Below are 15,360 nucleotides of genomic sequence, written 5' to 3' on the forward strand. Positions count from 1 at the left end.
ACACGGTCTCCCACAGTATTCTTGCCAGCAAGTTAAAGAAGTATGGGCTGGATGAATGGACTATAAGGTGGATAGAAAGTTGGCTAGATTGTTGGGCTCAACGGGTAGTGATCAATGGCTCCATGTCTAGCTGGCAGCCGCTATCAAGTGGAGTGCCCCAAGGGTCGGTCCTGGGGCCGGTTTTGTTCAACATCTTTATTAATGATCGGGATGATGGGATGGATTTCACCCTCAGCAAGTTTGCAGATGACACTAAACTGGGAGGAGAGGTAGATATGCTGGAGGGTAGGGATAGGATACAGAGGGACCTAGACAAATTGGAGGATTGGGCCAAAAGAAATCTGATGAGGTTCAACAAGGACAAGTGCAGAGTCCTGCACTAAGGACGGAAGAATCCCATGAACTGCTACAGACTAGGGACCGAATGGCTAGGCAGCAGTTCTGCAGAAAAGGACCTAGGGGTTACAGTGGACAAGAAGCTGCATATGAGTCAACAGTGTGCCCTTGTTGCCAAGAGGCCAATGGCATTTTGGGATGTATAAGTAGGGGCATTGCCAGCAGATCGAGGGATGTGATCGTTCCCCTCTATTAGACATTGGTGAGGCCTCATCTGGAGAACTGTGTCCAGTTTGGGGCCCCACACTACAAGAAGGATGTGGAAAAATTGGTAAGAGTCCAGCGGAGGGCAACAAAAATGATTAGGGGACTGGAACACATGACTTATGAGGAGAGGCTGAGGGAACTGGGGATGTTTAGTCTGCGGAAGAGAAGAATGAGGGGGGATTTGATAATTGCTTTGAACTACTTGAAAGGGGGTTCCAAAGAGGATGGCTCTAGACTGTTCTCAGTGGTAGCAGATGACAGAACAAGGAGTAATGGTCTCAAGTTGCAGTGGGGGAGATTTAGGTTGGATATTAGGAAAAACTTTTTCACTAGGAGGGTGGTGAAGCACTGGAATGCGTTACCTAGGGAGGTTGTGGAATCTCCTTCCTTAGAAATTTTTAAGGTCAGGCTTGACAAAGCCCTGGCTGGGATGATTTAATTGGGGATCGGTCCTGCTTTGAGCAGGGGGTTGGACTAGATGACCTCCTGAGGTCCCTTCCAAACCTGATATTCTATGATTCTATGATCTCCCCCCAAGCTTTCAACTCAATGTCATCAGAAATGCAGCACATTCCTCTCGCCGCTGAAGTTCACCCACACGCCGCGTGTAGGTGGCATAAGTCACACATGCCCTTTGTTAACTTTAACCAGGAAAGGCCAGCAGCTCACACTAGGGGAGGCAAACCAAACCCCCAGTCGCTCCAGCGAGACCTCTGCTTAGAAAGCCTGTTACCTATTTACAGACAGATCGGATGAAACTCAAACCCCTCCCAGGCCCATGGCTTTAAGATAGGGAAAGGAAAGAAAACCCAGCATGCTTCCCTCCTGGCTCCCCTTTCCCAAGGCTCCTCTGCACTGCGCACCCAGCTCCCTGAGCAAACGAAGCTTTTGGAGTAAAAGCAGAAAAGACCAAAAGAGCCAAATTTTGCCCTTCGAATTAGTCACAAGTGCCCAGCCCCTACTCAAGTCAGAGGAGCTCTGTGTGTGTCTGTAATAATCATACCTTATCTATGTAGCCCAGTGGGCCGGCTTACCTGTATTATACTCATTGCTTTGTTATTCTGCTTTATTATATTTAGTAGTAATGCAAGGAACCTATAGGCTTTTATCCTGTAAAATTTGGCTTTAGTAGATAGTGGGAGGCTTGAGGCCCATAACCTTTGGCATAGATAAACTTAAATAACTCATAAGTTATAGGGAACTGGAAGTAGCAGGCAAGAGGCAGAATTTTGTCCAGAATACCAACCTCAGCCACTCACAGAACATAACTGATACCAGCATCTGGAAGGTTCCGGACAGAACATCCGACCGCAAAGGTGCCATGACAGCAAATGGACGTGTATGGTAATAGGGTAACATCAGACATATACTAACCTATAGAAAACGGACACCTTAAGGGGAGGAAATACAAATAAGGACCTCTATTGAATCACAGAATATCAGGGTTGGAAGGGACCTCAGGAGGTCATCTAGTCCAACCCCCTGCTCAAAGCAGGACCGATCCCCAATTAAATCATCCCAGCCAGGGCTTTGTCAAGCCTGACCTTAAAAACTTCTAAGGATGGAGATTCCACCACCTCCCTAGGTAACGCATTCCAGTGCTTCACCACCCTCCTAGTGAAAAAGTTTTTCCTAATATCCAACCTAAATCTCCCCCACTGCAACTTGAGACCATTACTCCTTGTTCTGTCATCTGCTACCACTGAGAACAGTCTAGAGCCATCCTCTTTGGAACCCCCTTTCAAGTAGTTCAAAGCAATTATCAAATCCCCCCTCATTCTTCTCTTCTGAAGACTAAACATCCCCAGTTCCCTCAGCCTCTCCTCATAAGTCATGTGTTCCAGTCCCCTAATCATTTTTGTTGCCCTCCGCTGGGCTCTTTCCAATTTTTCCACATCCTTCTTGTAGTGTGGGGCCCCAAACTGGACACAGTACTCCAGATGAGGCCTCACCAACGCCAAATAGAGGGGAACGATCACGTCCCTTGATCTGCTGGCAACGCTCCTACTAATACAGCCCAATATGCTGTTAGCCTTCTTGGCAATAAGGAAACACTGCTGACTCATATCCAGCTTCTCGTCCACTGTAACCCCTAGGTCCTTTTCTGCAGAACTGCTGCCTAGCCATTCGGTCCCTAGTCTGTGGCGGTGCATTGGATTCTTCCGTCCTAAGTGCAGGACTCTGCACTTGTCCTTGTTGAACCTCATCAGATTTCTTTTGGCCCAATCCTCCAATTTGTCTAGGTCCCTCTGTATCCTATCCCTACCCTCCAGCATATCTACCTCTCCTCCCAGTTTAGTGTCATCTGCAAACTTGCTGAGGGTGAAATCCATCCCATCATCCCGATCATTAATAAAGATGTTGAACAAAACCGGCCCCAGGACCGACCCTTGGGGCACTCCACTTGATAGCGGCTGCCAGCTAGACATGGAGCCATTGATCACTACCCGTTGAGCCCGACAATCTAGCCAGCTTTCTATCCACCTTATAGTCCATGCATTTGACATGGCAGCGTCACCATAACCTATTATAAAAGTAACATCCCAGGGGCAGCGGAAGGTTAGGGAGACGTAGCCCTTGGGAGAGGCCAGAATGATGGCCACCAGGGAAGATGAGGATGATGACGGTGATGAGAAAGATAATGGTTAAGTATGTAAGATAATGGTTAAGTAGGTTAAGAAAGATAAGGGTGTACGTGTGGATGTCCAAATGTACTTTCTGTATTATCTCTATCTGCCTTGTTGAGTTTAAGTGTGCGTATAACTTTGCTAAATTATTAATAAATTATATATTTGTAAATATATAGAGAGAGTTCCTATGGTGTGAGTGTTGCACCTGTACATATCAGGGTTCCCAAATTATATGATAATTTTACAATAATCTTACTGGCCCTGATCTTGGGACAAGAACCTGTTAATCCTCAGGTTACAATATATATATATCCAACTTTGGGTCAGGCTACATCTAGCGTTTTCGTCAGCAGATCTCAAAGCACTTTATGCAGAGATCACTATCATTATTCCCATTTGACAGATGGGGAAACTGAGGCAGAGAGGTGACGTGACTTCCCCAAGGTCCCAGGAGAGCAGAGCCAAGAACAGAACTCTGCTCCCCCGAGTCCCAGTCTTGTGCTTTATCCACTAGGCCACACTACCACAATAAGCACTACTCCCCCTCCACAAGGTCAAACCCCCGATCTTCAACACCGCAGCCCAGACCTCTCCCACTTCAGCTAAAGGAGGGACTTCACTAGCTGGCAGCAGTAGTAGGCTGTTATCTTCTCTGTGGCCCAGCCACCAGAGGGGGACATGGCACATATTTAAGCAGCATATTCCAGAGACATTCATCTGAAGGCAGAAGCTGACCCAAAGTTATTAGCTACATCAGCAAAAGAACAGACCACTACAGAGAGAAAGAAATTGGCAGTTCAACCAGAATGAGTGGAACTGTACTCTACACCAGCGGCTCTCAACCTTTCCAGATGATTCTGCCCCTTTCCGGAGTCTGATTTGTCTTGTGTACCCCAAGTTTCACCTCACTTAAAAACTACGTGCTTACCAAAATCAGACATAAAAATACCAAAGGGTCACAGCTACACTAGTACTGAAAATTTGCTGACTTTCTCATTTTTACCATCTAGTTATAAAATAAATCACTTGGAATATAACTCTTGTACTTACATTTCAGGGTATCATACACACAGCAGGATAAACAAGTCATTGTCTGTCTGAAATTTTAGTTTGTACTGACTTCTCTGGTGCTTTCTACGTAGTCTGTTGTAAAAGTAGGCAAATCTCTAGAGCAGTGGTTCCCAAACTTGTTCCGCCGCTTGTGTGGGGAAAGCCCCTGCCGGGCCGGTTTGTTTACCTGCCGCGTCCGCAGGTTCGGCCGATCACGGCTCCCAGTGGCCGCGGTTTGCCGCTCCAGGCCAATGGGAGCTGCTGGAAGCGGCGCGGGCCAACGGATGTGCTGGCCACCCTTCCCACAGCCCCCATTGGCCTGGAGCAGTGAACCACGGCCACTGGGAGCCGCGATCGGCCGAACCTGCGGACGCGGCAGGTAAACAAACCGGCCCGGCCCGGCAGGGGCTCTCCCTCCACAAGCGATGGAACAAGTTTGGGAATCACCGCTCTAGAGGAGATGATGCACCCCCTGGAAGAGCTCTGAGTACCCCCAGGGGCACACACATACCCCTGGCTGAGAGCCACTTGGCTAAGAGCCCTTGTGAATATTGATTCACGACCCATGGGCTTCATGGAAGCATCTTAAGAAGGGATTTGAGTACAGAGCAGGGGCTTGGAGAGAAGGAGGTCAATCTATGGTTGTGATTCTCCTCGCCCACATCTTGTGTCATCGTTTACAGCCATGCCATGGAGATGTATAACGCAGCCTTCCTGTTCTGGGACGGGGAGCTTTTTATACACGCAGCCCAAGAGTAAAGAGCAACCCATGGTGCAGGGCAAGTCAGAGGATTCTGAAAATGAGAATTGGGAAACTTGGTTTGTCCTCCACCCAAAATAAAACCCCCATGTTTTGGGTTATGAGCTGCCCAACAGCCTCCCTTATAAACAAATCAGTCGCTTTAATGGACAAGAAACAACAGAGGAGATTTGGGGGCACGTCTTACCTGTTTCTTCCGACAGTCTCATGGTCTTTGACGACAACAGTGAGCTCAGCATTCTGGTCTAAGGGAATTCCTTTCAGATCCCAGTCAAACCCCTAGAGCGAGAAGAGAAACAATAAAAGATCATCACCATGTTACAGCATTAGCACAGCTATTGACCCACAGCTAGAGCCAGCCGAAAAATGGAATTTCCATTCCACAGGAAATTCTGACATTTCAAAATTTATTTTCACTCCAAATCAGGACAAAAAAAATCAAAATTCTAAAAAGCTTCTATTCAAAAACATTGTTTTGCTTCAATAATGTTGAAACAAAATGTAATATTAAATACAGTATATATAAATATTATTAAAATGAATATTTTAGTATAAGAGCCTAAACTAAGTGAAACAAAATGGGAAAGTCAAAATGAAATGTTTTTACCATATCAAAACTTTTGACATTCAACTGTCTTCAGTCAAAAAGTTCATCAAAATTGACACATTCCCACTAAATGTGTTGATTTTAATTTGACTGCATTTCCACTGAAAACAGTTACACCAAAAATATTCTCAGCCAATTCTTCCCACATTCCTCCTGCAAAAATGAAGGGTGTTCACATCACAGCATTTGCCATGATTTTAATCATCAATCTTACAACACAAAGTTTGTCAGGAACCCAAATTTCCATTCCATGGGAAATTCCAAAATAAACTAAAAACAAAAATCGGAAAAGAAAAGATGAAATTTTGAAAATTCCCACAAAATGAAAAAAAATCTAATAAAAAAATTGATTTGGGACCATTTCATTTCAATAGTATCAAACCATTTCACTTCAACTTTTATATTCTACTAAAATATTATATATATAACATACTGAATTGTATTAAAATGAAAGTTTTCATATAATATAGAAGTCTGAACAAGACGACATTGTCAAATCACATTTTGACTTTTCCCTGTTGAAAAATCTTGTAGGAATCAACACATTCCCATAAGACATTTCAATTTCAACAAAACTGCATTTTTCAATAGAAAACTGTTCTATCAAGAATCTTTCGACCAGCTTTCGTCATGAATTCAGACTTGATCTTGGCTGGCAGAAATCATTGGAATGGCCTAAGACATTTTCATAATTTTAAGTTCATATGTACGCTAATGAGATGCTAACCAATTTTTTTTTTTTAAAAGAAGCTTTGTAGATTTCTTCCTTCCAACCCAGGAGTCTGATTGGGCAGCGCACATGCTGTCCCGGTACATTGGTTTAAAAGCACTGGTTAGGAAGGACAGCGGATGAGGCATTATATTGTGACTTAGGGCACCTGGGTTCAATTCTCAGCTCAGCAACAGACTTTCTAGGTGACCTTGGGAAAGTCACTTGAGCTACCCTGTGCCTCAGTTTTCCATCTGCAAATCTTGCAGGAGTTTTGGGAATGTAATGAAGGTGCTCAGGTGCTACAGTGAGGAGGACCAGGTGAAGTACCTACAGTGATGAAATGGCACTTTAAAAAGCGCTCAGTTCCACGGGACGTTCTAAGAGAGCCCACCACTTTCACACAGCAAGTCACAGCTTCAGAGCTGGTTCGTCATGAAATTGACGGAAAAGCCCGGAAGTCTGGACCTGGCAGACCTCTGGAAAATTCCCTTGGTGAACTGAGTTCTGGATTTCAGGTTTAGTCTAAACAAGAGAAGAATGAGGAGGGCCATGATAACAGTCTTCAAATATGTCAAAGGTTGTTATCAAGATGACAGTGATCTATTGTTCTCCATGTCCACGGAAGGTAGGACAAGAAGTCATGGGCTTAATCTACAGCAAAGGGAGATGTAGGTTAGATATTACCTAACTCTAAGGGGAGTTAAGCTACCTCTCCAAAGGCCACACCTGGCTGATACGTCACACTTTGATCACTCCAGTTTGCCCTTAAAGGACCCACGGCAGAGCGGCTTTCAATTAAAGCTAATTCCTGCTAGGAGCATGGATCAGCTTGCCTTGCTGTGGCTGGCTACTAGAGGACAGACTACTGCTGCTGCCGGCTAACAGAGCTACTCCATCAGCATCAAAGCACAGACCTCTCGAGCTAAAGGTCCTGAGTTCAGACACTGCTGATGCAGTGTAGTCATTACACAGACCCCAGGGCATACGTGCACCAGCATTTAGACCACCCCCACCCCCTGTAGTCTCTGCCCCAGATCTCCCGTCCAGGGCTCTGATCACAGAGGGCCTGCAGATGAGGCTTCCGGTGGGCTTTAGTGAAGCCAGAATCGAGATGGGAAGCAATGCACCCACCAAGTTTTCTGAAGGGCACGATCCAATCCCCAGCAGTGATGGAGCTCTCAGCCTCCTGCTCTGAAAGCACCCACCCGAGCTAACGGAGAATCTCTCTTTCCAGCACAGGGGTCGAAGACACACAGCTGAGCAGCTCTGATTCCACTCAGCTGTGGCAGCAGCCAGTTCACTTCACAGCACGATATTTCTGAGCAGGCTGCTGACCACACAACACACCCTAGGCAAAGAGGGAGGAGCCTGGAGGCTATTTTGCATCCTATTCAAATAATGCGTTGGTGGAACTCAGGCCAGGGCACAGGGGTGAATCAAGGCAAGATCCTAGGGTTCTGGACCCAGCCGCGAACAGCAAAGGATAAATTATCCCCTAGTGTAACGGCACTCACGGCAGTGTAGCTACACCAGGGATGAGCTTGGGTGCTAGAAAAGAGAGATACAGAGCTCAGCTCTTTTCCCACACGGGGTAGAATTCGGACCAAGCTCTGTGACTCAAGAAATGGAATGAACTCTGGCTCCCACAAACGTGGCTCCTGGCAAGAAAGGGGAGCAGGTTCAGAAGGGGGCGCCACTTGCCTCATTCCACACAGGGTTCACGTTGTTCTTGATCACTTTGGTTCTCTTCTTCACACCTAAAAAAGGAGTAAAGCAGAAGGGTTAGAAAGTCCTCAGACACTCCCCTCCCCATCTTCCCCTGAGCAAAAAATTCCTGCTGCTTTAAAAAACAACAAAACATATTGCTCCAAGTTTGATTATCCCATGAAGATCTTAGGAAAAGGCAGCTGCATCCCCAGCCTCAGAGAGCTTCCCGTCTAACATCCTGGATCCTGCAAGGAGGGCTGCAGGGTTAGGCCCAGTGTTAAGGCAAGACACAGGGCCTGGGAGCAGTGGATGAGGAGTGCAAAGCCAGGAGGATTCCTGGAGAAATGGGCAGAATGGTCTCAGCTGGAGGGTGGCGTGAAGCTGAGGGAGGAGGAAGGTGACCCCAGGAGCACTACTGGGAGGAGAAGGGATCTAAAGATGCACCCTAAAAGAGCCAAATAAAAACATAAAAGAGCAGGGGGGACCATCAGGGCAAGCTGAAGTTAACAAAACGCCCTGGCAATGAAGAGAGACAAAAGGTCTGGGTGTGACATTATGAGTGTAATATAATATCTCATTGAAAGGTGACATAGGGCCAGAAAGAGTTAATCAACTCACAGAATGACATGACCCCTGACCAAACTTTAAAGACTGGTTAGGAAGATATGTGGTCACAACTCAATGGCCCCCTCCCCGCAGGGAGTCCCCTGGGAAGGCAGATCAGCACTGTATATTGCTAACGCTGTTGCAAGCATCGCAAAGCATTTTGGGGAGGGTCAAAGGTGTGCGAGTGGGGAGTAAACGTTTCCTTTATAAGGTACGAGAGGCCAAGAAGGGGGGCGGGGGGGAGAAGAAGAGAGCAGAGAACGAGTTAATTCAACACTTCAGCTAGCTCAATCTGAAGATAAGACGCTGGCCCCAGCCAGCCCAAGGTCGCAGCTCACAGCCAACGTTTGGCTGTGAGCCGAGAAAGACGGGGGCTTGAAAGTTGCCCGAGAAGCCATGAGAAAGAAAATCCAACTGCACAGACATGCACCTGCAAGATAGCAAGCCCTAGGGCGGCAGAGTCTGAAAACACAGACGAGACAACAAGAGGGGGAGCCAAGCCAGGCATCCCTGGAGCCGGAATGTTTTGGGAAAGGGAAAGAGACCACAGAGAGCCGGTTTGGACTTGCACAAAGAGCACCAGGAATGGAATGGAACACCCCCAGAGGAGCCCAGGACTTAAAACCATCCTGAGAGCTTGAGCAATTCGGAGATTTGCAGCGGACCTTGGACAACGTGGGCCCAGGACAAGAACTCCCGTCCACACACCCCAACTTCTTCTTATGTTACACCTGGGCCTGGCCAGCCTTTGGTAGTACGTGTGTGAGTATGAAAGTGGGTTAGGGCTTGGGGCGCTAATGCTTTCTTCCTTCCTCTGAGTGACGTGGGGAGCACCCATCACTCTCCGCTGTTATTTTATTATTTTATCAATGAAACTTTAAAACTTAGACACTTGGTGTGTTACACCATCTCCTCCCTTAAAGATCCTGCGGCCTGAGCCTGATCAACTGATGCTTCAGGCAGACTGGTAACAGAAACCTGACACAATGTAAATGAATAGAGCTTTAAAATGCAAACTTGTATTGTTAGATATAGAAGGGTAGCTGTTTGCTCAGGTCTTGTGATGTAAGCAAACAAGTCTTGTCTATTACTATGGCTTTGATTCAAAGATCAAAAAACGAGTATTAACGTTTAGGAAGACACTTGAGTGAAATAGTATCATTGTCAAAATGTCTCTTTGAAGGTTGTGGTAACCTGTATCTGAACTGTTTAATGGATAAGTTACCCTATGCTAATTGCCACGATCTTTGGGAGAAGGAAAGTTAAGCCTATTGTTTTCTCAGGCCAAAAGGCTGCTGGAAATGTAAAAAACCCTGGGACACGATCCTTCTTCATCTCAGATCTGCTTTGGGTTTCAAGAAGGGGAAACCCTAAGCCATAAGAATTGAGATCCCCAGTCACTGAATATGGACGCTGAACTGTAACCTGTGGACTATTTCTAAAAGAACTTTTGGCAACAACAAACTCACCATCTCTGCTATGTAACTGGACCTCAAGAAATTAAACTCAAGTCTAAACTTTCAACCAACTCTCTCTCTTTTCTTTTTTAATAAATTTTAGTTGAGTTAATACGAATTGGCCATAAGCGTGTATTTTGGGTAAGATCTAAGTTATTATTTGACCTGGGTCTGGGGCTTGGTCCTTTGGGATCAGGAGAACCTTTTTTCTTTCACTGGGGTATCAGTTTTCAGAACCAGTCATCCCCATAAGGAGCGGTGCTGGTGTCGATACTGGGAAACTGGAGTGTCTAAGGGAATTGCTTGTGTGACTTATGGTTAGCCAGTGGGGTAAAACCAACGTCCTCTCTGTTTGGCTGGTTTGGCATGGCTTAATAATAAAGGACAGCCAGCTTTGGGCTGTAACTGCCCTGCTCTAAGCAATTTGTCCTGAACTGATACTGTCAGCTGTGTCCTATCAAAGGCAGCATCGTTACACTGGGACTACATACAAGGAGAAAGGGGGGCTCAAGGTGGCCTCCATTACAGACGAGATGTTCAGCCAGCATCCATGCCTCACGAAAAGCGGATCCCCACTCTCTCGACCGGACAAGCGCTGCATGATCATTGGGTGAGAAATTCCTTATTAGACAGGAAAGGGATGGGGGCGTCCGTGCTCTGTAACCATGCTTCCAGTCCTTATACTGGCTTCTGTTTGAATCTTTATCTCAAGCTCTGCCAAATAAACTTCTATTTGGTTTTACTATAGACACGACTAAGTGCCACATGCTCAGGATGGTGCTGAACTTAGGTGAAACTGATGAATTGGGAACTTTGTTTCCACACGGGCAGCAAATCCGTGCACGCTGCAGGTGTCCAGAGGTCAAGGAACTGGACACTCAAGTGTAACGCAGCGGGGTGTACAGACAGGTTGGTGGTGCCCGTGCCCTGGGGCTAGAGCAGGAATCTGGGGGACTAACTATCTCCGCTGTGCCCCGAGTCCTCATTTAAGGAGCCGAAAGACTGGGGGGTGCAAACTGCCAGCCTGCACGGGGAAGAGCGGGGCTTGCAGAGCTCCAGGAGGACACTTTTCTTGCCAGCAGCTGGTAGTTTGGTGCAAGTTTCCCGCAGTGGGCACAGACAAGCGTCCCTTGTGCTATAAGCAGGCGGTAGCCATTCACCCTCTCTCCCTTGAAGATTCCCAGGGAGCCCCTGCCAGAGTCCTGGTGCTGCAGGCAGGGTGGGGGCTGCAGCCCGGATGCTGGGGTTCTCCCCGAGGAACGGAGACACTGGGAGCCCACGTTCTGCCTGGCACCTCTCCCTGAGCTCTCCAGGCTGCATCCTGCCCTGGCACCAGGGCCCAGGCTTGGCACATCCCAGCGCTTCCTGCCCTGACTGCAGCCCCTCAAGCCTGCCTTCTGCGTAACAGCAACTGCTGGAGAATGGAAACTTCTTGCTGGGAACCAAGAGGTTGCTAATAAGCAGAATCCACTGTATAAAATTACAAGGGCGTGGCAGTGTGGCCTAGTGATTCAGGCACAGGGCTGGAACTGAGGAGATCTGGATTCAATTCCTGCCTCTGCCACTGCTATGCTGGGGACCTCAGGCAAGTCGCTTCACCTTTCTGTGCCTCAGTTTCCCCACCTGTAAAATGGGAATAATGATTCTGCCCTCCTTTGTAAAGTGCTTTGAGATCTATGGATGAACATCAGCATACACTAGTATTATGATTAATAAATAATGAGCTGTAATCAATACTATATTAAGTCAGCGATACTCAGATACTCAGACCTCAGTGGTTCAGGAGCCCAGATGTTGCTTCAAAATTTGCCATCGATGAGTTGATGCAGAGAAAAATACACAGATGCTTTCAATTACATTAAAAAATTCAGCAGCCTCACTAGAAGCTGACGCTGCATCACTGACCACCAAGTTCAGTGAATGAGAACTGCAAGGGACAAAAAAAGCTCACGGGTTTAACTCTCGGATCCGTGTCTGCACTCCTCTGTTCTGTCCTCTCATGTTGGCACCATTATCGTAGCCCTGACCTCTCACGTCAGCGATTGCAATTCCTGTATCCTCCAGCTTTTTAAGAAGCACATTTGTCATACCAGCTTCTGTAGTATCATCAATGCCAATAAATTCTAGAAAATGCTCTGACAGTCACGATCGCAGGGACATTTTCACTAGGTTCTGTTGTTGTTACAAAACACACCATTGAAGTCGTTTGTTCCGTATGGCTGAGGTCAGGTGTGCAGTCCAGATAACAGAGGAATATCTTGCTGACTTCCGATCTGCCACAATCTTCTGTTTGACTTTTGTTGCCAGGAACTGTCTGATCTCATTTTGGATCGTTTTTCCAAGGTAGTGGTGTGTGTACGTTTCTTGAGTGGTGACTCAGATGCTCCTGGAGCACAGCACCAAAGTCAGCCATCAGCTCCACTATTTTAAGGAAGTTTCCACTGTCTGGCACATACAGCTGATCTGAAGTGCCACGCAGGGCTAGGTTTTGGGTCGCAAGCGTTCTCACCATGGCCATGAGCCTTTTCAGAACATTTTGCCAGTAAAGAGACTCTGATGCTATCTTCTCTTGATGCTGATCCTCTATGGTGGCCTTTAACCTTAGTCTGATCTCAAGCTCTTTCCACCGATGGAATGCTCTCTGGTGGTTTGCTGCCTTCTCATGGCATGCCAGATTTCTAGCCAGATTTTTCCAGTCCTTTGTTCCTGTAAAGCCCAGTGTGGTGGAAACATTAGACTGGAAGAGTTTGCAACAAAAACAGTATGCAGCATTCTGGGTTTTTGAGTATATAAGCCAGGCCTCTCCACTTTGTCCCCATTGGGGATTTCATGCCAGTAATGGGTTGGATGGAAACTTCTATTTTCATTGGCTTTGGGGAACATGAAGTTTTTCACTTGCTGTGGCCCGTGCAGTACAAGGAAGTCCCTCAGGCTACTGCTCGGGGGGGGTCTACCGTCCTGGATCATCTAGACTTAAGGAACTAAACTCAGCAGCAGCTGTTTCTTCCGCCTCCACCACACTCTTCTCTGATCTACACTTTTCTTCAGGACTGTGCATGGCTACATCCACTGGAGATGGAGATACGGATGCTGCAGCAGCTGCCAGGTCACCTGCCCTCTGACTGACTGGAAGATCAGGCATCTCCGCACCACTCACTCCTCACTGGGGCCGGAAGGCTCACCGTGAACATTTGGGTCTACGTATCTCAGGAGAGCTCCTTCCTGCTTAGATAGAAAAGCTTCCTTTGCTTGCTTTCTTTTTCTGAATGCTGCCCCGGGGGGCGTTTTCTTCTTTCACTCACGGCTGCTGTTCTGTGCCAGCTATAGTGGCTCTCAACACTCAGTTGAAGGGGACAAATAAGCAGGCTGGTAGCAGGGCCTGAGTGAGGGAAGAGATCAGAGTCTTAAGGGCCTAACTGGCTCCTACTACTTCAGCTGACGGCCTGTTCTCCTCAAGTGGGTTCCGGGAAGCAGCAGGAAACAGGAAGCTCCCTGAGAAGCTGGGGTTAATCAGCCCAGGCCCTGGAGGTGCTAGAGGGGTACATACAATATCAGGGTTGGAAGGGACCTCAGGAGGTCATCTAGTCCAACCCCTGCTCAAAGCAGGACCAATCCCCAGTTTTTGCCCCAGATCCCTAAATGGCCCCCTCAAGGATTGAACTCACAACCTTAGGTTTAGCAGGCCAATGCTCAAACCACTGAGCTATCCCTCCCTCCCATACATAAGAGGCTCCTCCTCCTCCTCTCTCCGCCTGCAGCTCCTGCTGCTTTCTGTGATTCCCCTCTCACCTTTTCTCCTGCCTGCCTGTTATGTCTCTTGTGCCCTCTTTCCTCCAGCACAGCACTCCCCCATCTCTGTGCATCTAGAGCAGAGAGGATACGTATGCACCAGCAGCAGACACAATTTTCTACACTCTGGGTCCTAGTGGCGCCCCCCAGTCTGGCACCTGAGGCCAGGTATGGCCAGCCATGGAAATATGTTTCCTAATATCCAACCTAGACCTCCCCCACTGCAACTTGAGACCATTACTCCTTGTTCTGTCATCAGCTACCACTGAGAACAGCCGAGCTCCATCCTCTTTGGAAACCCCCTTCAGGTCGTTGAAGACTGCTATCAAATCCCCCCTCACTCTTCTCTTCTGCAGACTAAATAACCCCAGTTCCCTCAGCCTCTCCTCATAAGTCATGTGTCCCAGCCCCCTGATCATTTTCGTTGCCCTCCACTGGACTCTCTCCAATTTGTCCACATCCTTTCTCTAGTGGGGGGCTCAAAACTGGACTCAATACTTCAGATGTGGACTCAGCAGTGCCGAATAGAGGGGAATAATCACTTCCCTGCATCTGCTGGCAATGCTCCTACTAATACAGCCCGATATGCCGTTAGCCTTCTTGGCAACAAGGGCACACTGCTGACTCATATCCAGCTTCTTGTCCACTGTAACCCCTAGGTCCTTTTCTGCAGAACTGCTGCCGAGCCATTCGGTCCCTAGTCTGTAGCAGTGCATGGGATTCTTCCGTCCTAAGTGCAGGACTCTGCACTTGTCCTTGTTGAACCCCATCCGATTTCTTTTGGCCCAATCGTCCAGTTTCTCTAGGTCCCTCTGTATCCTATCCCTACCCTCCAGCATATCTACCTCTCCCCCTAGCTTAGTGTCATCTGCAAACTTGCTGAGGATGCAATCCATCCCATCATCCACATCCAGAAGCTTCTAGAATTCGGGGTGGTAGTTTTGGGTCTGCTCTAAGAGGTTCCCTGTGGCTGGGGTCAGACTCTAGGAGGGCAAGCAGCCAGGGCAGCTGCTTTGCAGAAGGCCATGTGCCCTGGGTAAGCTGGGAGAAGCTGAGCCCAGGGGCAGGAAGCAGGCTGGTGTCCCTAACTCTGAAGGATTTTGCAGCAGGTTAGTGATATTGTTATCCTCTAACAGGGAAGCCTGGGCAATGCTAATTATATCATAGGAAATTGGGAGGGGAAAATAACTTCTAGTTTAATTGAATGCTTTGAATGTGGTTTTGATTTTAGCCAATCTGTTCTAGTTATATTGTCTGAACTAATCTGAGCCACCAGGTGTTCTTTAACTGTAGTAATGGGGAACGAGCCATTTCTAGTTTGCTATTTTCAGTTTTGTATTTTCTTGTAACAGGGTTTTCTTTAAATCTAGACACGTAACTGGGTGGTTGGTTAATCAGTTCGCTGACTGGCTGGCAGTGATTTCAGCACAGGAAGAGTC

At 47.4% G+C, this 15,360-nt stretch overlaps 1 protein-coding gene across 8 annotated transcripts in view; it reads right to left on the reverse strand.

The window, feature by feature from the left end:
- Positions 1-15,360, reverse strand: part of DYSF (dysferlin) — a 300,238-nt gene that overhangs the window by 255,221 nt on the left and 29,657 nt on the right. For all 8 annotated transcript variants that reach the window (XM_043544959.1, XM_043544960.1, XM_043544958.1 and 5 more), the window contains exons 2-3: positions 8,064-8,119; positions 5,231-5,322 (exon numbers count right to left, since the gene is read on the reverse strand). In XM_043544959.1, the coding sequence (XP_043400894.1) occupies positions 5,231-5,322; positions 8,064-8,119 (148 nt within the window). The remainder of the gene's footprint in view (positions 1-5,230; positions 5,323-8,063; positions 8,120-15,360) is intronic.

Source organism: Chelonia mydas, chromosome 4 (assembly GCF_015237465.2).
Source record: "Chelonia mydas isolate rCheMyd1 chromosome 4, rCheMyd1.pri.v2, whole genome shotgun sequence".
NCBI lineage: Eukaryota > Metazoa > Chordata > Testudines > Cheloniidae > Chelonia > Chelonia mydas.